At 47.7% G+C, this 24658-nt stretch overlaps 1 protein-coding gene and 1 long non-coding RNA gene across 3 annotated transcripts; one reads left to right on the top strand and one right to left on the bottom strand.

Moving 5' to 3' along the window:
• The first annotated feature begins 574 nt into the window (after window positions 1–574).
• Window positions 575–14862, top strand: LOC135816572 (uncharacterized). 2 transcript variants are annotated; one of them, XR_010553385.1, is made up of 6 exons: window positions 575–719; window positions 927–1108; window positions 4587–4655; window positions 9385–9492; window positions 14269–14305; window positions 14643–14862. It is a non-coding gene; the product is annotated as an uncharacterized LOC135816572 (long non-coding RNA). The 2 variants fall into 2 exon arrangements; XR_010553384.1 differs by having other exon boundaries at window positions 576–719; window positions 922–1108.
• A 788-nt stretch (window positions 14863–15650) lies between these two features.
• On the bottom strand, window positions 15651–22774 carry LOC135817170 (uncharacterized). The gene is made up of 2 exons (XM_065330296.1): window positions 17766–22774; window positions 15651–16299 (listed from the first exon to the last, which is right to left on the bottom strand). The coding sequence occupies exon 1, from the start codon at window positions 22191–22193 to the stop codon at window positions 18240–18242; it is 3954 nt and encodes a 1317-aa protein (XP_065186368.1). The 5' UTR covers window positions 22194–22774; the 3' UTR covers window positions 15651–16299; window positions 17766–18239.
• Between the last annotated feature and the right edge of the window lie 1884 nt (window positions 22775–24658).

Raw genomic sequence — 24658 nt, 5'->3', positions numbered from 1 at the left:
AGGCATGCATGGTGTACTAGGCATGCATGGTGTAGTCAACAATCATTCATACAATCATAATAATAGCTCCCCCCCCCCCCCCCCTTTATCAACCAGAACAAACAGTCGAGTCTTGGAAGTCTAGACCAGGCTCTCCTGTCGAGTCCTGACCTGGCGGGGGCCGGGGACCCATTACTTTAGTGGCTGCTGTTTGTATTCAATTAATTTGTCCAAAAAACAAACGAACAAAAACTTTAGTGGCATTGCCATGAGTAGTATAATTATGTACCACAGTTCCACTCCTGGTATGAAAGTCGCACCATGATGCATGATGCATGCTGCGTGCCAGCTTGCCAGCTAGGTGCCATGAAGCATGCCTTTCGTGTGAACGCACCCTACATGCACTGCACTAACTAACTTGCGGCTGTTTTTCACACGTCTGCGTCCGCATTGCGGTTCATGTCCTGGCTAGGCGGACTGCACAGTAGATCTACGCACTACCTAGTATTGCACCCGCGCGCTCGCCAAGCTAGGTGCTAGGCCTTTGCTTTGCACGACAAAAAAAACACCAACCTCGGACCATAGGCATAGGTTTCAACTACTTACTTCCACCTGTGTAGCTGGCGATGTAGGAGCACGGTTACTGCTGTTGTTGCTGCTCACCTTCTTCTGCCCAACCCTTTGCTAATGCCGCAAGTCCCGAGCTAGACCTGGCGGATGCTCAGCGGCTCAGGAGCTTGGTGAGTTCGATATTCCTCCTGTAATAACTACACAGTAAGCGTGTGTGTGTGTGGATGTATGCTACTGCTCAACATTGGTTCCGATATACTAGTAACGGTTTTTTCATCTTCTTCGAGGTCGTTTCGAGCGACCAGGCAGGAAGTAATAAAAATTCTTCTGTTGTTCTTACTGCTCGACCTATGCATTACCGTCTTACTCCAGTTTAGCCGCTGTTGGCAGTGTTGCCGCCACCCGTTGCCGGCTGGTAGTTGCAGAGCAGAAGGCTCTCGGGGCTGATTCGCCTGCTGCTACATGACGTAGATCTACACGGCGAAGTCCACGGCGATAGTAACGGCTGTCATTACTGGACACGACTCGTTTGCAATGAAGCGTCCATGTCTTTGCTCAGGTAAGTCTGACTTGCACTGTTACAGGCGAACCAGTCATACCAATAATTCAATGTCTCCTCCAGAGCCAGGCCAGCCGGGCCAGCGAGCCGGTTTGGTGGTAGATCTACTTGGACCCAATTTTTCGAGCGCCAAGTTCAAAAGTTGCCAAGGTCTACTCCCAGCCACCCCAGGAAGAGAAGTCACGACTAGACAAGACTGTCCTATAAAGCACAGCCGCCATAATTGAAAAAGAAGAAATGACCCAGCCACAGGTGTCTTCAGGCTCTTCTCCTTTCTTTGTTGTTGAAATCCTGAGGGGTGCGCGAGCATCTTTCGCACTCCCTGGATCCGCCCCTGTGTTTGGAAAAAGAACACCGGGTAGTCAACCAACAACAAAGTTACATGATTGTGTTCAACAAAACTACTTCAGTAGGCCTATCAAATATGTACCATCATACACCAGGGAGTCGTAGAATATTTTACGACTCCCTGGTGTTCGGAAAAAGAACACCGGGTCGTCAACCAACAACAAAGTTACATGTGTTCAACAAAACTACTTCAGTAGGCCTATGAAATATGTACCATCATGTACACCAGGGAGTCGTAGAATATTTTACGACTCCCTGGTGTACAGTAGCCGAGCTTCAACGTACCCGGCTCCGACCCGGTAGCAAGAGTTGAGTCGGGTACATGTGTACCCGGTTGGTTTGAAATCCTGAAGGCTAAAGCAGACACTGTGCAGCCCATTGAGGTGGGCACCCACAAAGTTGTATTATGTTGGCTTCCCAGTGTACATGTACTGGCCATGGTGGGTCTGATCTACTCGCCTCCCTCCCTCTGCTTTAGGCGCTGCATCTGCACTTTGATCCTCGAACGTATCGCTCCTGGGATGATTATTTCCCATGCCAGGGTGTGCTAGTTCTCTGTTGTGACGGCGCATGAAACTGTATCTAGCCACATTACATGTATAACCAAGATCTGCTGAATACTAGTAGTAACTTGTTGAGTAGCACGTCGACGATAACTGCTACAGAATCAATGATACTAGTATTGCTCTTGCCTGACCTACGTGTACCTCATCATTTCATGACAGCGGTCCCCCTGCGTGGTTTTCCATGACTGGCCATGCGTAGCTGCTCACGGGTCCAGAATTTAGGCTTTGCGAGTTTGGCCGACGCCGCAGTCGTTGGTTTCAGCTTCCATCTTCTCGGCTATCCACCTATACCGCTCCGTATCTCTCTTCATTCGTTTGTCAAAAGAGTCTGGACTTCAACATACAACTGCAGCAGTAGCTGCTCTGACTCAGTCAAGTGTCCATTTCATGATCGAAAGAAAAATCAAACAACACAAATCGCTCTCTATGTCGGAGTGTCGCAGGAGCAGAACTTCCGCAGGAAAGTATCCGCTCCAAATAATTTTTGGAGTAGCGGATTTGAACTTTCCGCCACAGCGGCAGTTCCGCTACTCGCAGTTTCCATGGTGATACACACTCTTGTGATACCGTTGCAGCGGAACCGCAGGTCTCAAGTACATGTGGGACCGTGCCCTTAGCAGTAATGAGTCGGTCAAGTCAGTTGGTAGGAAGCGGGAGCTCTGGCGTTCGGAGCGGTTACTTTATTCAGCAAAGCACAATGGAAACTTCCTCTTTTTTGGAGGCAATGAGTAAAGCGAGTACACAGGTGACAAGACAAGAGTAACAGTGTGAATCATCTGTTACATTGGAGACCATTTGGGTACCAGGTCCCATACCTTCAACCACTTTCTTTCCTTCTCTCTGATCACTAGCCAAGAATTCACTTCTTACGGCTTATCTTCCACGCAATCATGTACATGTAGTATCCAATGGTAGTGATGATGTGTGCTGCATCCGTCGTGATCACACCCGGGCCCTGCTCGTTCAATGGCATCTACCATACAGCAGCGGAACCGCAGGTCTCAAGTGCATGTTGGACCGGGCCCAAAGCCGAGTAGTGTGTCGCGAATGCGATCGGATTTATTCGTAGTCACGAGCACAATGCATGTATATAACCAAGAATTCACAGCTACGTAGGTCTACGTATACATGTATCCTTGTTCAGTGCATGACCTGTACCTTCAATCACTCGCATCCCTTTGTGACACCCTTTTTCTCATCTTGCACTCGTTTGTATATCTAAGGTTCAATTCTGGGCACCCTTTTTCTCACCTTGCACTTCGTTGCATTTCTAATGTTTCCGTTCCGGGCACCCTTTGATTCAGTTTGAACCCATGCACCTTGGCTTGCACACGCACCGACATCCAACACGGACTGTGTGTACGACTATCGGCATCTTTGATGGCCTTCACTATCCATTTTCATGCTCACAGTTGGACTCGTTGCACCGTGCGTATCTTTATGTGTCACCTTTTCAGCTACATGCACGTGGAGCTGTTTTAGTTCCACAACTTGGTGCTCTTCTTGCTTCTCTTTGATTCTTCGCTACTCCTTGGGAGCTAATTTCGATGCGTTTGTATATTTATCGCTTGTATATTTCTGCTGACGCTGTACGCAAGACACTTTCACGGCACACTACTGCTACAGGCATACACTCCGACTCACCTATATTATCGCTCTCCCCTTGTAAATATTCTTCAGTCTTGATTCACAAGAAAATTGGGCACTAAGGAAAATATGGTCTGCTTCGAGTGGTTTATGTAAAGGGTATGTACATGGTTCGCGACATAGTGAGTCAGTCAAGTGTCAAGTCAGTCGGTAGGAAGTGGGAGCTCCGACGTTTGGAGCGGTTATCTTTTAGCATGTGTACGTGGGTATATTCTTATTGCCAGGGATTATTTCTGGGATAGCCTGAAGCGTTTTTAACACTAGCTCTACGAGGGTCCTTTTTGGTGCTGTGCTGCGCTCGGGGCTCACCGCTGCGTGCGGACTGCGCAGGTGGCGCCACTTTGCACATGCGTGCCTGCACTGTAGTAGTACCGGCTTTGCTTTCTGTCTGAACTCTCCTTGCAATCGAAATAAGAGGGTGGGGAGTGAGGGTGGGGAGTGAGGGTGGGGAGTGAGGGTGGGGAGTGAGGGGGGAGTGAGGGTGGGGAGTGTGGGTGGGGAGTGTGGGTGGGGAGTGTGGGTGGGGAGTGTGGGTGGGGAGTGTGGGTGGGGAGTGTGGGTGGGGAGTGTGGGGGGGGGGAGTGAGGGGGGGGGAGTGTGGGTGGGGAGTGTGGGGGGGGGGAGTGAGGGGGGGGGGAGTGTGGGTGGGGAGTGAGGGTGGGGAGTGAGGGTGGGGAGTGAGGGTGGGGAGTGTGGGTGGGGAGTGTGGGTGGGGAGTGTGGGTGGGGAGTGTGGGTGGGGAGTGAGGGCGGGGAGTGAGGGCGGGGAGTGAGGGTACTGGAAAAGCCCATCGTCAGGTCCTGCACCCGACGACAGATGCAGGACCTGACGACAGAAGACTCCAAATATATTTCTGCACAATATGAATCTCTAATATGTGTACTGTTTCTGCATTATTTTGTGTACTTTGTTTCAAGATTGACAGTTTGCAGCCGTTTACTGACCCGGCTCAGTTCAAATAGATGATGTCCTTCATTTCTCCTGAGGTAAGTTGCTCAAATGCCATGTAAATATCTAAGAGCAGCATGAAGAAGAGACGGGTTGCAGTGTCTGCTCTAAGATTGTAGGACAGCCAGGTACACGTGCACCTGGCGCAACCATTTCAACAATCACACTCGCCACACTCGCACTAAACTACAACGTAAACAATGTGAGGTAACACTCTCCTTCTGTAATATGAGGTGACTCGCACGACACAACACAGTGAAAGAAGAATCTGAGTATGAATGACAACAATTAGGGTGACCTACCAAATGCCTGTAAACTGCCGTTTTCTTGACATCAACAACTCCAGGTCACTATCGCACTCCACGTCACCAGCTTCATCACCATCCGCTTCATCTTTGGTATCATCTTCTCCAACTGACTCATCTGAACACTCCTCTTCTTCCTTTTCCACCGACCTCTGCGTTAGGCCCTGGTCACCTTGACGCCAGCAGAGCTTCTCGCGCTGGAGGAGCCGTCTGCGGCTGGTCCTGTCTTGCGCAACGCTCAGTTAAACTTAGGATCTGGAAATAGCTTCTCAGGAGCAGTTTTCAATTTGAACATTACCCTTCACTAAATAGCACTACAAATTTTGTTTTATCCAGTAGAAGAAGTACCCCGTGATCTTCACCTGCACCTGTAAGATAGACGGGCAGGTGATTTCTAAATCTTGAAATACTGTATCTGTACACGTTCTAAGCTTCCATTTCACGATACTATAGTATCACCGAGTTCGCTTCTCAAAGCGACACTGTAGCGGAATGGACCTGTTCAGGACCGTTCACAGTAGATTTTATGTCGTGCCACGTGTTATTAATATTCCTATCCGTTCTTAGCTGCGTTTTGCTTGCCGCTCTGCTCATGGCCTTCGTGTTCCTTGTGATCTTTGCGCCGGTGTCGACCCCTATTCCTAATTTCCATGTTACTCGGCTTTGATCAGTATGCGTATCACTACTTCTTCCTTTTCCCCTTTCTAGACGTGCACCTATTCCAGTGTGCTAGACGCGCAGCACATTTTTGGATGTTGAGTTACATTTTCCGTCTCCCATCTTCTTTTCAAATTCATGGTGAAATAAACATTAACAGCCACTTTAACATTGCCTTCAGGTTTTTACAGTGCCGTTTCCATGGTTGTAGCCAATGAGCGACGTTCCCGCGGTGGCCTTGATGAGCCGATAAAGGCCCTCACGCTGTCAGCCTAGCTCTACAGTGCAGGGGTCTGCGTCAGTTTTCCGTTGCCATCTCAGTTCATCTCAGGACCTAAGTCCTTGCCGTCCTTGTATTGGCTTTGGAGGAGAGTAGAGTAAGTACATGGTTGAAACCAGGTCTACAATCATCAGTAGATTGGGCATGCCTGTAGACATGACCTCATGCTCAGTTCTGTTCATTGATGTAATAAACATACAAGTACTATGATGTAAGGTAGCAAAGGTGGCTACATGTAGTAAGCAATCCAGTATTCTACAAGCTAATGGCGATGTTGAGCGATGTTGACAACAGGTTTGTACGCGTGTCAGTAAAGGAGTGACAAAACTAAACAGCTACAACCTGAAAACAATTCAAAACATTCTTCTTCTTCAAGGCCAAGGGGAAAATGGCAAGTGTTCTGTCCACCACGTCCCCGACCTCCACCCCTAGGTGGTATCGCGCTTATATACAGTCTACGAGTACGAGCATCAAAGGACGACTTAACCTGAGGAGTAAATAATTGGAAAAAATGGCAAGAGATCCGTCCACCACGTCCCCGACCTCCACCCCTAGGTGGTGTTGCGCTTATATGCAGTTCGCAAGTGAAACCTGACCATGAATCAAGGCCAAGGGCGTAGGCCGTACGCATGAGCTTTGGCAATTCTGCAAATACTTCTTCTAAAAAGCGATAGATCCAGCCACCACGTCCCCGACCTCCACCCCTAGGTGGTATCGCGCTTATATACAGTTTCAAAGAATGCCAGTGAAAACATGACCATGACCCCGATGAGCGTACGGCCAGGGATCAGGCGATCCTGACCGGTCAAGAACTTCCGTCAGCCGGTCAAGAACTTCAGTCAGCCGGTCAAGAACTTCAGTCAGCCGGTCATGATCTGGAGTAAAATAGCATTGCTGCGCGCATGCGCATTTACCATTTCCTAAAGTGCTCGACACGGTCAACATTGAACATTTGTCGTCCGCCAAACGAAAGAGTTGGCCAGTACTGCTTTTGAAGTCACAGTGTTCAACGAGAAGACCACCTATCCTTGCGGGTGGCGCACAATGGCAGTCGACGTTGCAGGTGTAGATTGGGCATGCCTGTGGACATGACCTCATGCTCAGTTCTGTTCATTGATGTAATAAACATACAAGTACTATGATGTAAGGTAGCAAAGGTGGCTACATGTAGTATTCTACAATCCAGTATACAATGCAGTATTCTACAAGCTAATGGCGATGTTGACAACAGGTTTGTACGCGTGTCAGTAAAGGAGTGACAAAACTAAACAGCGACAACCTGAAAACAATTCAAAACATTCTTCTTCTTCAAGGCCAAGGGAAAAATGGCAAGAGTTCTGGCCACCACGTCCCCGACCTCCACCCCTAGGTGGTATCGCGTTTATATACAGTCTACGAGTACGAAAGGACGACTTAACCTGAGGAGTAAATAATTGGAAAAAATGGCAAGAGATCCGTCCACCACGTCCCCGACCTCCACCCCTAGGTGGTATCGCGCTTATATACAGTTTCAAAGAATGCCAGTGAAAACATGACCATGACTCCGATGAGCGTACGGCCAGGCAGGCCCAAGGCCCGGGCGCTGGCCAAGGCGCGTAGCACAGTAGATCTACGCACGAGGCCTTCATGTACTGATGTAAGCGAAAATTGATAAGATCATCGCGTGTCAGGAAAGGAGTGATAGTGTAGCCACCACGTCCCCGACCAACCTAGTACTTGTTCTTGAGCATTGAGCAAAGAAAAAACTTAAAAGGCTTACTTGTAGTTATCAGTGTTCGGGAGGTGGGCCATGTATGAACCACGATCATACACAGTTGCGTCGGGCAAGCCGCTCTGATCTGGCCCTCGGTCATGTGAGTGTTCTTGCCCTCGGTCGAGACGCCCTCGGGGCGCTCGACCTCGGGCAAGATCACTCACAGACCTCGGGCAAGATCAGAGCGTCTTGCCCTCGCAACTGTGTATGATTGTGTATTTCATGCCCAGCCTGTGACCGCTCTGATTGGGTCAAACCGTGGCAACGATCACGTGGCAAGTGTGAAGATTTGTTCAAGCGCCGTTGTTTGCGTGTGGATGAAAGTGTCGACGCGTATGTGGCCGATTTGCAGCGTTATGCAGCGCTGTCGGGGCACAAACCGGGTGGTACCGCCAGCAAGGATCCGATCGTGATCGAGCAACTGATCGCTGGCCTACAGCCCGAATTTGGCCGCCAGCTGAGAATGTCACTGGCTGGCCAAGAGCTGACGATACCTGCGTGTCTAGAGCGTGTGCGTGCGCTCAGAGCCAGTGAGACCGATGCTCGGTACACGAGCAGGTTCAGCCAGAGCGTTTCTGCTAGTGCCAGTACCAGTAGTTACAGTGGAGGTGTACACCGACCTCGCAGTACTGTTGTCTGCTATAACTGTAATCAGCCTGGGCATGTGGATCCTTCTTTTGCAACATGTTGTTTGACCTTCTCTCTGACGGAGCTAAGCCGATCTTACGTTATCACTGCGCCGGTTGCTATGGCAACGTATGCATACAATTTACGATTTGGGGAGTTTGGCTTATCGTATGCAAGCGAGAGATACGCCATTCAAACATCAAATTGTCTTTCATCTGAACCCTACTTGAAAAATCGATGCACCAGCTGCTCTAAGTTATTCTGGCAGAACATGTGGAGTTTCAAACTATCCACACAGACTTTGAAGACGGATAGCAGCATGTTTTCTTTCAACATGCAACTCCCTACTGTCAGATTCCCCTGGTCATGTGTTGCCAAGGGGCTCGCTACAGGTGGATCAAATCATTCTCGGCAATTTAATCCCATATTCAGTACTACGTGTACAGGTACTCGTTTAGGTAAACCACCCTGTTCCACCCTGTGCTTTCACTCATGGTTTTTCCAAGCATTGCAGATGCAGCAAACTGGGCCTGTCGTTCACATGTCCGTCTCCATGATGTACCAGCCTGCTATGTCGGATACTGCCAACCATGCATCGACTAGGCGCCAGGCGCGAGCTAATGGTGTTGGTGGTGAGATGGAGAGCTCTGTGCTAGAACTTTGCAGCCGAGAGAGCGTGTGTGGGCAGGCGTGTATTTACCGCCATATTGCCAGGTGTGTCTTTGCCTCCATTATAATCAACCGTCTCCATCATATCCAGTTTTATTTTTTCTATTTCTTGTATGAACTTTTTTGGAGACAGGAAGCTTACCATGGACAGAAAAACTACAAATCTCAAGCTTTTCTTCGCCATCATCACCAATAAGGACTCCGAAATTCATGAACTAGTTTTCGAAAACTGGTTCATGAATTCCGGAGACCTTCTTTCCCTGATTTCTTGTATTATTTTACTTCGCAAAGTCAAATGGGATCATTGCCCAATGATAATGATGGCAAAGGTCTCACCCTCATCTTCAATCGGATTATTATGTTCCATCATTTCTCTAGTGTCTGCCTTCCTTCTTGTCTGTCTGTGCATCTGTGGTTATCTTGCCTACTTATCTTTCTATATGTTTCCATCTTCCCTGGCTGTCTGTCTGTTTCAGAGCCGGTGCTGTGCCATTCATTCCCAATCACGAAGCCACTGTGTTTAACGACATTGGATAGTTTGGGCTACAAGTGCCAAGTCGCAAGCCATGCCCTTCAGCAAGACCGTGAGTTGCGTTAGTCAATCCGTCTCAAAGCATATCCGTAGGCATTTCCCATGCTAGAGTTGTCCTAGGTCCTGCGGAAGTTGTTGTCCTAGGTCCTGGGGAAGTTGTTGTCCTAGGTCCTGGGGAAGTTGTTGTCCTAAGTCCTGGGGAAGTTGTTGTCCTAGGTCCTGGGAAAGTTATCCAACATATCCGTCCTGGGAAAGTTGTTGCCCTAGGTAATGGGAAAGTTGTTGCCCTAGGTAATGGGAAAGTTGTTTGCCTAGGTCATGGGAAAGTTGTTGCCCTAGGTCATGAGAAAGTTGTTGCCCTAGATCATGGGAAAGTTGTTGCCCTAGGTCATGGGAAAGTTGTTGCCCTAGGTCGTGGGAAAGTTGTTGCCCTTTGTCGTGGGAAAGTTGTTGCCCTAGGTCGTGGGAAAGTTGTTGCCCTAGGTCGTGGGAAAGTTGTTGCCCTAGGTCGTGGGAAAGTTGTTGCCCTAGGTCGTGGGAAAGTTGTTGCCCTAGGTCGTGGGAAAGTTGTTGCCCTAGGTCGTGGGAAAGTTGTTGCCCTAGGTCGTGGGAAAGTTGTTGCCCTAGGTCGTGGGAAAGTTGTTGCCCTAGGTCGTGGGAAAGTTGTTGCCCTAGGTCGTGGGAAAGTTGTTGCCCTAGGTCGTGGGAAAGTTGTTGCCCTAGGTCGTGGGAAAGTTGTTGCCCTAGGTCATGGGAAAGTTGTTGCCCTAGGCCATGGGAAAGATGTTGCCCTAGGTCATGGGAATCGAGAGCAATTCTGGTATCTGGAGTTCAGTTCCGTATTCCAATTACTAACTGGACCCAACCCCGCGTCAAGAACCCCTGGCGTGGTCATATCTGCCGAAGGAGTTCTGTATTTAAACGTCTATTATTTTTGGTATAGGGTAGGGTGTGATTTCAGCACCACTAGATCTGTGGTAGTGATAGAACTACACTTCAGGTGATAGAACTACACTTCAGGTGATAGAACTACACTTCAGGTGATAGAACTACACTTCAGGTGATAGAACTACACTTCAGGTGATAGAACTACACTTCAGGTGATAGAACTACACTTCAGGTGATAGAACTACACTTCAGGTGATAGAACTACACTTCAGGTGATAGAACTACACTTCAGGTGATAGAACTACACTTCAGGTGATAGAACTACACTTCAGGTGATAGAACTACACTTCAGGTGATAGAACTACACTTCAGGTGATAGAACTACACTTCAGGTGATAGAACTACACTTCAGGTGATAGAACTACACTTCAGGTGATCAATTTCATTTGTAAGTACAGTAAAACCTGTGACTACCGACCACCCCTTGACCACCCCTTGACCACCCCTTGACCACCCCTTGACCACCCCTTGACCACCCCTTGACCACCCCTTGACCACCCCTTGACCACCCCTTGGTGCCAGCAAAAGCGGTCTTTAGTAGCAGGTGGTCTTTAGTTTGAAGTTTGCACCATGGATCCCATTATATGATAATGTATGTCAAAATGCAGCTAATACCCCCAGGACTTGTGCAATGCTTATTCCAGGTCCAACAACACTTGGAGAAAAAGACGGAGAAATGGAGAGAGACAGAGAGAGGGAGAAAAGATTATTTTTTTTGCAGACATCAAATTCAGCTGCTACTTCTGTGGAAGTTTGGCTTCAAATTTGTTCATGCGATTAATCGTACCGACTGTCCTTGTTGTGACTTCTCGATTGCTTGAACGCGATCCTTCAGCAGCAGGACCATGCGGTGCTGCTTTGTTTCTGAATTACTTGATGCCATCATCGATTCGTCTTCATGACTGGGGTGACAGAGCCGCTCAGTCTTCGTTTCTCCTCCGAGTAGTAACATCCATCAGAGAGCGCTTTCGATGCACTCTCCAAGACATTTCCTATCATGTATATTCTTGACAGCGCTTGCAAATTTGACAGGTGTAGTGCAGTCCACATCGACTACACAGTCAAAAGACCTGTGTTCATTTGTTCAGCTGTAGTATCGAAGGATTTCTTTCAGGACCATGGAAAATCAGCAAAAATTTCAAGAAGGAGCTTCGAGCAACATTTGATTTCCTACATCGCGGTCGCTAGTTACGGGTCAAAAATCATCTTTGGGACAAGAAAAGGTGGTCGCTGGTCGCGTTCAGCAGGTAGTCGCTAGTCACAGTGCATTTGGAATGTGAGATCGTCCGTGCCTGGCAAAGTGGTCGGTAGTACCAGGCTGGTCGCTAGTCACGGTGGTCTTTAGTTACAGGTTTTACTGTAGCACCATATTTTTAAGAAGTAGTTAGGTTACGTTTGGTTGGTCACATTCCCAAATGGGACTGAATCACTTGGAATCACTCGGAATCATTCTCGCCCGTTTGGTTAGTCAAAAAAGTGCGTTAGGTTGGTCCCATTCCAGAACGGGAATCGCTGAGAATGATTCTTTTTGGAGAATGATCATTCCACCTCACATGCTGGAATGAGCATTCTCGTTCCAGAATCAAAAATGATAATGGTTGCCACGAGCCAAACAATGTAGCATCAGGTTCAAGTGCCTCAAATCATGCACTCAGAAGTACCTTGACTCTCTCAAGGAAACTTAGTCGGGTAAAAGAGAAGAGAGCCGCCATTCCACAACGACATCATGAAATTGTTATGTCAAATGATTGCTAGTTGATTCTGGCGCGTTTGTTTGGTCAGGTGATTCTTGCCGATTCCCATTCCAGAATGGTTGTCACTTAGGTTGCGTTTGGTTGGGCATTTTCAGAATGTAAATGACAACCATTCTGGAATGGGAATCGGCAAGAATCACCTGACCAAACTAACGCGCCAGAATCAATTAGGAATCACTTGACATAACAATTCCATGATGTCGTTGTGGAACTGGGCTGTCTTTTCTTTTACCCGACTCTAGTTTCCTTGAGAGAGTCATGGTACTTCTGAGTGCATGATTTGAGGCACTTGAACCTGTTGCTACATTGTTTGGCTCGTGGCAGCCATTATCATTTTTGATTCCGGAATGAGAATGCTCATTCCAGCATGTGAGGTGGAATGATCATTCTCCAAAAAGGATCATTCTCAGCGATTCCCATTCTGGAATCATGTGGTATGTGACCAACCTAACGCACTCTTTTGACCAACCAAACGGGCGAGAATGATTCCGAGTGATTCCAAGTGATTCCCATTTGGGAATGTGACCAACCAAACGTAACCTTATATTCTGAAAATGCCCAACCAAACGCAACCTAAATGTTGAAACCTGGCGAAAATATCATGGTGAAATACCACGGTAAGCAAACACAGCTTTGATTCGAGCGTGTCTGTAAAGAATAACGGTACAAACTCTAGGGTCACTTTCTAGTCAAGTGAGTATAGAGCCTTTGCATATGGATGATCCGCGGTGCTCGTCCTCGAGGAACCCACATTTTTTTCATTTTTAGTACCGGTAAACAATTTATTAACAAAATACAGCGAATTGCTGGCGCTGAAGACCTTTGGGAAAGCACCTTCCGGCGCTTCCCGTTTCGCCTGAATCTAAAGAAGGACAAATAAGCAGACCCTCCGACTCCACACCAGTTTCGGACATAACGTTCATTCCCTGGATCTGGGTGCTCATCCCACCCAGCTTCCATATCAATTTCAGTGCCAAGCAAACCCTGAATGTTCTCCGCTAGTTTTGACGGAATCTCCAGGGCACCGCCGCGGACCATACAAATGCTAAAGGTCTACGGTTATTATTATTAGTGCTGAAACGATTACGTTTTTTCCTTAGTGGCTTTAATAGCTGATATCATAACGATCGGCTTATCGGCTCAACGATTATTCTTGTAACTACATCAGTACAATCTACATTCTGTGAATTTTCAAAAAATGATGAGTCCAACATCGCCAACTACGGAAAGCGGGTGCATAGATCCGATGATCCCGCAACAAGTCCGTCTGTTGTTCGGACTGACGAGACGAATGCAGACAAGACAGAGGCGACGCACTGGTTGCAACCCAAGAGCTGATGTTGCCCTTCGCCTGCGACTTCGCTGACTCCGGCGATGAAGTCAGAGAAGCCGGTCAGGGGTGCAGATCGGTGGATTGCGACCGATGAGCTGACTTGAGGCTCGCCAACAAGTAACTAGTTGCTTTTCCTGTCTATGCTCAAAATTGGCCTAGACGCCAGGCCTAGCTCGTCGTCGAGCAAACTGGTTCGGGAACCGTCGACAGAACGGAAAACACGAACCTGAAGACCACTTTACTGTCTTTAGCTCAAGACTTATCGCATGTGGAGGGAACTCCGCCTCTGCAGCTAGTGTAGACACATACTGAGCCTGTCAGTCCTGCATGCTGTATGTAAGAAAAGTAGTCAGCTGAAAAGACGGCGACGGTGACCGGTGATAATGTCGATGTTTCTCAGATTGCGCTTGTAGTTGTACTTTTACACATACATCGATGTTGCAAGTGTACAGTCATGTACATATTCGTGTCGTACTCGCAGCACTTAAAGTCTTTCGGTGCATGCCCGCTTTGTGCAACCCCCCAAAAGAGGGGAAATCCCGTACCAAGCGTAAGTACCATTCTACTCGTTTAGCCATTAAAATCGAAATAACCGCTCGATATATTAACGAGTAAGTAACGAGTAATCGATATAATCGTTTCAGCACTAATTATTATAGTGTTGCCATTGTATAGAATTAGCTGAGACTGGTCTCACTGGATTTATTTGTTGCCTTGGTCACACCTTTGCTGTTTTAGGTTTGTGTTCTTGAAATGAATCATTTTAGTTCGCGATTTCTGTGTTTCCGTATAGGAGTGTGCTGACAGTGCTGTCACCGGGATTCCAGCATGTAAGTGAACAACAAAAATTAACTAGTCTATGCTAGACTATGCTTTGCTTGCCTGCCCAAGTGTGTGTGTGTGTGTGTGTGTGTGTGTGTGTGTGTGTGTGTGTGTGTGTGTGTGTGTGTGTGTGTGTGTGTGTGTGTGTGTGTATGCGTGTGTGTGTTCCAAACAAATTGCGCAACAAAGAATTCTGTGCCACCACCAGGGCTATGGCCATCTGCAACACTATTTATCATTCTATATTTTACTCAAAGCAGTTGGTATGAGCGAGGAGGAAGGTAAGAGCGTCTTTTATGTACAGAATAAACTGTGTATTGAGCAGGGTGTGGTGGTTTCTTGCAGGTTGGCGGAGTGGAGGCTTGACGGGCCTTGTCATATGGTCCAGATGCAGTCGTGAATTTGGTCAAATCAGTCGGCAGGAAGCGTGCGTGTTGTTCTATTACCATGATTATGTAACACAGTGCATATTGCATATTTGGGCATGCCTCATTCATTGTACCTTGTATGGAGGGATGCCAGTGGTTTGGGAACAGTAGATCGTGTAGTTTAGGCTCGAGCCACCTTGTTGTAAAAATCTTTTTTCTTGTTTTCATACTTTTTTAGCAGGCATCTGTTACTTGACATCATGCATGACTCACTGCATTCCTAGTTGGTGCAGTTGCACCACACCTGTAGTCATGGTAGTCACATGCATAGCTCCTGATTGGACAGGGAGCACTCTGGCCAGGTATAAGTAGGGCTGTCACACATCAGTTCATGCTCTTCCAATTCAGTCTGATTCTGAGTCTACATCTGATCTACAACTGAACTGTGACCTACTGGTGAGTTTGATCTGATGATTCTCCTTGTCTGCTGCCTGGCCCACTGAGGCCAGGCTACAAATACTGTACTTCAGCTTATCCGTTTGTTACAATGACCACTACTCCATTGTTCCACAAATTACGGTGGTGTGCATGCTGAAACAAACAATTGTCCTTCACATTTCCACTCGTTTCTACTTTCATCATTAGAAAAATTCATTCTCAAACTACTATCACTCTGTTGCTCCGTCGATGGTCACACGCTGTAAGTAAGCTGTAAGTAAGCTGTGGACAATCATTAACAGTTTATGCTGTGCTTCACAGCTTCACTAGTTACTTAGTGATTGTGTGCAGACGCTTAATGGGTGTACTCTTCCTTACTGTGATGAGGATTTTGGACCCCCCCCCCTTCCCCATGAGTTCATCGCAAAAAAAGCGTTTGTTCACCCTGCATGCTAATTCGAACGGAAGCTCAGTAGCAATACCCCCCCCCCCCCACACACACACAACGCCACTACCATTAAGCGACATGTACTCGTAAGTAGATAGATAGTACAGTGTTACCCCCCCCCCCCCTTGACAAGGGGAGAGCACAAATCCCCGAAAGGACGCGAAATTTACAAGAAATCACTAAAATGAAGGTGAAACACAAAGAGTGTTCTTTCATCCATAAGAATGGGACCAGTACAATAATTATACAGCAATTAGCTGGCAATATTACTCACAAATGCTTTGAATTTTCACACACACACACACACACACACACACACACACACACCATGTCCTGTAGAGCCACTACCACTAGAGTCACGTGGGGCCCCGGAAGGACAGCAGAGAGAGCAGAGTCCGAACCAGCGAGAGCAGATACATACATGCCGAACTTGTCCCGTTCTCTAGCTGTTGGACAGTGGCAGTGAGCCCAGGGACTAAACCGCCATCACTGTTCTCACACATGCACGCATGCATGCGTGCATGCACGCACACAAACAGGTACCGTACTGGCCACCGTCATCCTGACAGAGTGGTAGCTAGCGCTGCACGGCTACCGCTTGGCACCGGCTGATAGTCACTGTGCACTTGTAGTACATGTACAGTCACGTACATTGCTGAGCTGTCAGGTATGCTTGGCCTATAGGATTGCTGTGCTGTCAGGTATGCTTGGCCTATAGGTCGTACACAGCCTCCTCCATGTCTGGACCCTGGGCACGCGATCATATAACACAATGAAATAACACACATCATGCAATGGTTTTGAAAGCAGAAGCAATAGCCACTACACTAGCTCCACTTGCAACACACCAGCATAGGGAGAATAATTCCGGTTTAGTATTGACAACTGCAGTACTATCAAATGGCCAAGTCTGTGACATTACGTTTATAATCATGGGGCGCACATCGCTCCTACGTCCTCTCTGGGATCAGGCAAATTATATGTTATGGTGGGAATCTTGGCCTGCTATAACGTTACACTCCACTGGTCAATCTACAGCATGTATGTCTAAATGACACTTTGGAGCACTGCAGACAACAGTACCACAGGCACGGGTGATGAAGCCTTGTCCTACAGAGTCGTCTCACACCTGTCACATGACCATATGGGACAGCCATGTTGGTTCCAACTCTGCTCGACCCCCGCCGGCCCGCATACATAGGTCACATGACGTTGGCAATGTTGATTCCACTGTCCACTTGCAATGATCACTTTTCTACACAAATTTAGTCACATGACAAAGGTATGAAACCACTCTATTGGGGCCGGGGCTGAGTCTATTCCCGCAAGTAGCATGGGTATATTGCTACTACTGGATAAGCAGAAATATTCGTCTGGAAATTATTTTCGTCTTTTTCGTCCAAGTAGTTTTTGGATTAAATTAAATGCCGGACAAACGAATGTCCATTTGTCCAGCTTTTCAATACACTCTTATGGTCCATGGACGAAATTTTCAACCGGACTAACTCCAATTCTTTGGAGACTAACTCCAATTCTTTGGAGTTGGACGAAATTACTGACCGACGAAAAGTTCTGCCTGTACAGTATTAGCATCATTAGGTGCAGCCATGTTCAGTACAATAGTTACTGCCATCATCAATGCAAATGTAATGGGTGATATTGGCTGGGACAGAAAACAACTGTGACATGCAAGATTGAACATACTGAAGTATTGTCAAACTCGAATCTGACAGCATTGCATGTACCGTATTTCCCCTGAATATAAGGCCAAGTAAAAAAAAAAGCTAGATGATCGTCCCCGTCCGCCCCAGTTTTTGTCAGCGCCCCAAGAAATATTTTATTTTTTAAATCGTGAGTTTTTGCCGAAATCGTTGGTTTTTTACCGATCGCGGATGCAGGAAACATGTGCACGCTTTGTTTAATACTTTCTTTACTATATGGACCACATACTACTAGTATATCACAACGTCAGTATCGATCTGCTGAAGAAAGAAAAAGAAAAAAAGAAAAAAAAGAAAAAAAGAGAAAAAAAACCTTGATGTTGTTGTGTACACTGTGTGCATGAGAGGGTAAAAAGTAAAAAAATAAAAATAAAATCCTCCCGCCCTCCCCGATTTTTCCAAAAAAAAGGACGATCATCTAGTAATTTTTTTTACTCGGCCTAAGTCGCACCTTTTTACACTAAACTTCTCTGGCCATTTTAGTTTAACTCACCGCTATGCCCAGCTTGTGCTTGATGAATTCTTCTCCTGACACAGTGTAGTACACGGCTGGACTGGGTTGGTGGTCACGCTGCTTGTACTTGCTCTACCGAGGCACTGGGCTTGCTGGACGAGACACTTCGCCATCTGAGTGCAGTAGCCGTTCAGTGAGCGGGTGTGGACAAGGCCGCAGTACTAAAGTATGCGATGTATTCGTTGCGGCTGCATCCTGGCGTGGCCCGCATCCCGGTGAACGTCAAGCCTGGGCTGGAACAGTGTATCCGTGGCACAACTATTGCAATCCCACACCAGTGCATGGCCACTAGATGTTTGATGCATGCAGTGGTCAACATGCTTCAGAAGTAGCAGTTTGCTATGTCCCTCAACAGGAATATCTGTGGATTGTTGCAGCCCCTCTGCACACTTTAAACTCGGAGTTGAATGAGAAGACACACTCGTGTTCGTCAACCAACACAAGCCATGTAATTCAGCTCACAAAGTTCGAGAAGAACTCCTCGCTTAGCCACTCCCGGCTGTAGGTCAGTGGCTGGCTGACCTTCACGTCATCGCAGCACGGGTTGCCGCCAATCCACACGCGATCCATGGACATGACGTCCGGGGAATTCACCAGCAGCTGCACGCCGGCCCTGGAGATCTTGTTGTTGATGAGCGAGACAAGCTTCAGCGCAGGCGTAGTCTCTTTCATTTCCACCAGCTTCTTCATGGTACTCTCGGACAAATTGTTGCCATCCATCAGCAATATTTCAAGTGAAGGATGTCCGCTCAGTGCTGCTAGCAGTGCTGTTGCTACATGATCAGTAATGCCAGCGTGGCTCAGTGCTAAGCAGCGCAGGTGTCCACACTCCGCCAGCGCCGACATCAGCGTGAGATAGTCGTCAATGTCGGTGATGCCACCGCCGTGGAACAGAGGGTTGAGGGTGAGCAGCAGGCATTCGAGAGGCGAGTGGCGCATTGCGTCGACCACGGCAGCAAACCCGCTTAGCGTAATCCGGTTGTCGTGTAGGCTGAGCTTGCGCAGTGTCCTGTTGAAGCGCAGTCCCTTTCTAGCCAGCTCGACAATCCCCGCATCGGAGATTTTGCTGCTGAAGAGATACAGCGCCTCCGTGCTGGTGTCCGTTGCGACATACTCGCCGAGTGATGCCATTGTCCCATCGGATGCCTGACCGTACAGGAACCCGCCGTGCTCGGCCACCATATCCTTGATGGTGCGTTGGCGCACATCACAGCGGGTGACGTACTGATCGGCAATGAAGACGACATCATCACCGCACACACCGGACGCACGCACTGACTCCAGCAATGACACATCCACATCGTTACCGGTCAGGTTTAGACTGCAACGCGGTGGCATCATCAACGGGTGCTCATCCGTACTCAGCGAGTTTTGAGTCGTGAGACGCCTTCGCCTGGAGGCCAGAAACTCCACAATCCCGCACCGTACATCAGTGGTAAGTACATTGTTTGATAGATCGAGTTCCTGTACGTATATGTGATGTTGCAGAGCGGAAAGGACATGCTTGGCGTCGCTGTCCTCCAAGTGATTGCAGTGCAGCTTCAGGGTTGTCAGGTTTGGCAAGGCACGGAGCAGAGATCCGATGTGTCGACCGCAGCCACCAACGAGTCCGCACTCGACTGCAGTGAACGTAGAGATGTTGCAATTCCCGGCGGCCATGTTTCTGACCAGAAGGGCGACACCGCCATTGCCCAGGCGATTACCATTCACATAGACGGTGTGAAGCCCAGGCAACTGGAACAGCTTAGCCAAAACAGGTGCATCTCTCTCCACTAGGCATGCATCTCCAAGATTGATAGTGTGCACTCTGCAAACATCACTGCTGGACTGTAGAAGACTTGACGCAATGTCTGACAGCGGCTTGCCACTCAAGTCATTCCCTTGCAAGTTCACGTAAGAGCATTTCACGAACAGCGGTGCAAGATCTGTGATGTTGTCGACAGATAGGTTGCAGTTGCTGGTGTTCAGTACGGGAATCTCACTCAGCAGCTGCAGGAGATTGCACAAGGCAGCCACATCCAGGTCAGTCAGATGCACTCCGTGTACATTGAGTTCTCCACAATCATTCAGCAACACCTCTGCAGCTCTTGCAAGACACTCACACTCTGACTGCACAGGTAGAGAATGGCGAGAAGAAGACGGTGATGACAGGCTACTCTCTAACAGGCATGTCAACAGGAATAGGTAGAACTGTCGATGTTGAATACCCGTGCTAGCCGGCGATTCCTTCATCATCATCTCAAAAAAAGCGGGTAGGAACTGCTTGTCAATGGAGCCACAGATGAACCGCCAAAATGGACGCGTCTCCTCACCCACACCGACCTCATGCACACAATGTGATAGAGTCTTGATGACATCACTGGACATACCGCACCATCGCGCAGCAAAGAATTCCTGTAATGTAAGATGTAGGAGAGCTAGGCGTTCATCTCTCGGTGAATCCCACGGTACATTCTCATGGCTATCCATTGAGACCAGGAATCCAAGTTGCTTGCAAATTGCAACGTCGTGCGATGCCATGTCCGAGGCAGCAATCCATGCATGACCTTGGAGCAGACTATCCAGTGACGCATTGTAGAGATGACATAGAGCTCGGATCAACTCTGCACCATCATTGCATGCAGACGTATGGGTGCCGCCTTGCTCTACATACTGGTCGAGATTGTTTCTAATGACTTCCTGCACAGTGTACTCCTCCAAACTGTCATCACCTACCACCTCAGCAGTGCATACACCCTTGGTGGCAACATGCTGCTGTGGGAGTTTAACTTTACTGAACTGTTTCTTGTGCTTTTTCTCATACTCCGTGATGGCAGAACACACAAACTGTATGTAGAATGCTGATGTGCACGGTGGAACCGATTCACTAACTGCAAACTGCTGGCAGAGTAGAGCAGCCAGAAGAGGAGTGCTTTGCACTGCTTGTTTGAGATGCTTGCAAGACGGTTGAGATAGCTGAGCTATACACCTCTCACCCATCTCCAACTGTAGTTGCTGACAGCAGAAATCTTTCAGCTGAGTATCAGTGAAACCAGTTAGTCGGTAGTGCACCATGCACTGTGCTACGAGATCTGTTGCTTTCTCACATGGACGACTTGTGATGATCACAGAGGCATTCACAAGTAGATTCTCGTTTGTCTCAGCCATGAAGTGGTGGGCAGCTGATGTGCTGCGGAATGCGGCCTTGCCACCTTCGTCGACGCCATCCAGCAGTATCAGAACACGATCAGAATGTGCTGATAAATATCGCAGAACCTCTTCTCGCTCTGTAGTAGTTAAGTGGAGTGCAGAGTGATCCAATCCTAGGAACTTTGACCAGCAGTCGGTGCTAACACGTTCTGTGTCTCTGCAGGAGATTGGGATGACAAAGTCAAACTGAGATCGAAGTATGCTACTTGTCTTTGTGTTTGCATAATCGGCCATGACACGACGGCAGGCCATAGTCTTGCCTTTCCCTGCTGCCGACATTAACATGCAGCTTTTCAGTAACTGGATTGGTTCCTTGGGTGCCGCTACCGCTGTGTCTTTGCTATCCAAGACATTACTCTGACCATTACACTGACTTTGTTCTAAGTGTGATGTCGGGTCACGTTTCAATAGCAGCTGCACGGGATCACGCAGTTCAAAACTATCAGTGTTAGTGGCATCCATGTTATCAGCAAGAAACACTGACGCTGCACTCCGGCCAGCTTTACGCTTGCCTCTCCGTGCCGCTAGTCGTAAAGCCTCGCGTTGACTCATAACCATCATTGAGATATACGTGTCACCAGCATTCTCCTTCGCTTGGGCCATGTTTGTACGGCGAGACTCCACCGCACACCTTTTCTGCAGGTGACTGCGAAATCCTTCAACTGGATCACCACCACCACTGCTATCCATATGGTAATGCTGATTGCTGTACCCATGGCCATTCTGCTGTCTGGATCCACCACCATTCTGCTGTCTGGGGTCACCACCATTCTGTTGACTGACTCTCTGAACCTGGTCATGTGCCCAGCATATTGCCTCAGTGTATGTCATGCGACGTTTGGCTAGCTCACACTGACTGGCCTGCTCTGGTGATCCATCTCGACGATATCTGCGAGAACTGATCTCCAGCTGATCAGCAATGCTGTGATGCTGGAGTATACGCAGGACGTTGCAGAGGATTTTGAAAACATTTCTGTCATCCGCCTGACTATCAGTATGGCTGCTGCTGTCGTGTTCGTGCTCGATCAATAACCGGAGAAGTTCCGTCAGCTGATCGTACTGTGACAGATGCTGCTTGATGGCTACATACTCGGCAGTTCCTTGGAACACCCAGGCATGGACGAGATGATCGAAGATGAGCAAGACATCGGCATGAAGATACGCCTGCAGCCTCTCCTTCTGTGACTGTAGCGCAAGAATGTCGTGATAGCGTATCATGGCCGATAGAGTGATCCCACCAACCGCTGCAGCGCTGCGGGCGGTTGAACCCACGGGACCACCGACAACGGTACTCGTCAGCTGAAGTCAGGAAACTGCTTTCTTTTTATCGAGTTTCCACACTTCCACGCACTGCAAAGGAAGGATTTCAAATTTCATCATTGGCATTACCGAACGTCCATGACCGCGTTCGGGTACATACATGCACAGCGGGATAGTACTGATCTGAATAGAGTGCAGCAGTAGCGGCAGAAATAGCGTTGTACTTCTGTCAACGCATGAACACTTTTTAGTAATACTATTGTAAATAGTGCATGAAAAGACTAAGTACGACACCGTTTCAGCACAGGTTTGAGCACCATGAGTACAGCGGCTCACGTAAATCATTAGCTCCGTAGATCTAGGGCTCAGGAACAAGAAGGCGTTGGTTGTTTTTCAGAAGATCTGAGCTGCCTTTCAATGATTCTCAGTACTACAGTAACGCTCGCGATGCACACTAGTATCCACTTTCGAAAGCCAAAACAACAAAATAATTAGGACACGCGAGAAAGACAAGTCCTCCGATCCGCTGTCAACATCAACTGAGCTAGCTGCCAGCGAGCTACTTCTTCCTAGCTACCTGTCTGGTGTAGATCTACGTAACACTACTACTATACTAGTACTAGTACTACTACTAGCACTGTCCAAGAATGATGATGAAAATGCCACCAATCCATGCAGATCTACCACATCGTGTCATGTCACTTTCTGCTGGAAAATGCCTATCGAGCGCATTTTTATACTCCATCATGACTATTACTGGTATGTGCACAATGTATTTCAATAGAAGCGTGTATTCTAGCACTATACTAGTTACTACACGATCGCTCATTGAATGATTGATGGCAGTCACTATGAGTCAGCTAAAGCTTCTGCTCAGTCGATGACACGGGCGGAAGAATTATAGACACAAAGTCAACGCAAGTACTATAATAAAGTGCAATCATGTAGGCGACCACCTGTTGTCTGTCTACTTGGTTCAAGGTAAACATGTCCGTGTAGACTGTAGGTTTGATCGCAAGAATCCTTCAAGCAATTAGTTGTAATTATATTCTGAATCTGATCTCATTCTACTTCCAAGTAACTAAATTGCTACAATCATGTAGAATCTACATGTACGTACATACGTATGTATTGCATTGCAGCCACATGACTGAATGTCACGTTTTTTGGGTCTTTTGTCTTGAGGCTTGAGCTTTATATTTACCGGGTCGACCTTACCTGGTGCAGTGGTGGCCAGCATAGCAGTCAGCAGACCTACCGTGCAAATAATAATAATAATTATAATGCATTCCACTTTCCAGCTAGCTGCATGAGTACGCGTTATACGTCGAGTGGCTGCTTTTTAAAGTTTTTTTTGCTTTTTCACATTAGCTGTTGCCCTACGTACGTGTGGTGATGCCATGCACCATAAATACCAGCCTTTTGACCATTGTTTGACACAAAATAAAATACTACATTACTAGCCTTGCATCTCCCACCGCTTTAGGAGCTGCATCTGCGCCTTGATCCTTGAAGAGTGGTGGCGTTCCTACATGTATGGCCCGGATGAGGAAAACTGGCCTCTATAATCATAATTATAATAATTATATTTATAATAGAGACCGAGTCTGAGTCACGCGACCGTGATTTTTTTTTTTGCATCTCTACAATGATCTATTTCAAGTATTTGCACAATCACTGAATCAGTACGTAGTCATGTAAAACGACTCATGACAGTAATTATTATTATGGTATGGGTACAACAAGCAAGTCCAACTAGTGTTGAGACTTGAGTGATTTGACTGCTGACTGCTGTCAGTGACTGTGTCACTGCGCTGTACCCTACTTACTCTACTACTACTACTAGTAGACCCAGGTGCTCGAAGTCCGTACACTTTTACAGTGTTTGTTTGCCGAGCTGAAACTCACACTAGCAATGATCACTTGCCAGAATCCTGCTCGTGGATGGAAGGTATCTTGTCCAAGTTTGTTCTGAGGCCAGGCTCGATTGAACCAGGCCATCTTTCGATCCGATCTGTTTCTCTGGAGTTCGCTGATTTTTCATATCAAATTTTGGTGTCGCAGAGGGTACTCTAAGTCCGTACTGATCAGAGGTGACTCGAAATACACGCATATTTCCGCTAATTGCTAACTTGCAATCCCTCGGTTACGACGAAAGCACCGAAGGGATATGTTTGGCATGTGCCTCCACCAGTATTTCTTGCAAAAGCGTAGTTTGTTGCCGAAATGCAAGCTGTTTTTAGTCGGCTCAGAGAAGAAGCAGCTGCGCTGTGAAAACCGCGGGAAAACAGTGGTGGAGATGCCAGGAGTGTCAACCTTTCTGCAAGGATTGGTGGTTCTCTGTAAATTCTTCTCCTCTGGCCATTGTCAGCTCTAAGCTGGCTCTTGATGATTGAGTGAAGGTCTGTTTGACGCTGTGTCCG

This window comes from Sycon ciliatum, chromosome 5 (assembly GCF_964019385.1).
Source record: "Sycon ciliatum chromosome 5, ocSycCili1.1, whole genome shotgun sequence".
NCBI classification, from domain to species: Eukaryota; Metazoa; Porifera; class Calcarea; order Leucosolenida; family Sycettidae; genus Sycon; species Sycon ciliatum.
This window is presented reverse-complemented; position numbering and strand designations above follow the sequence as displayed.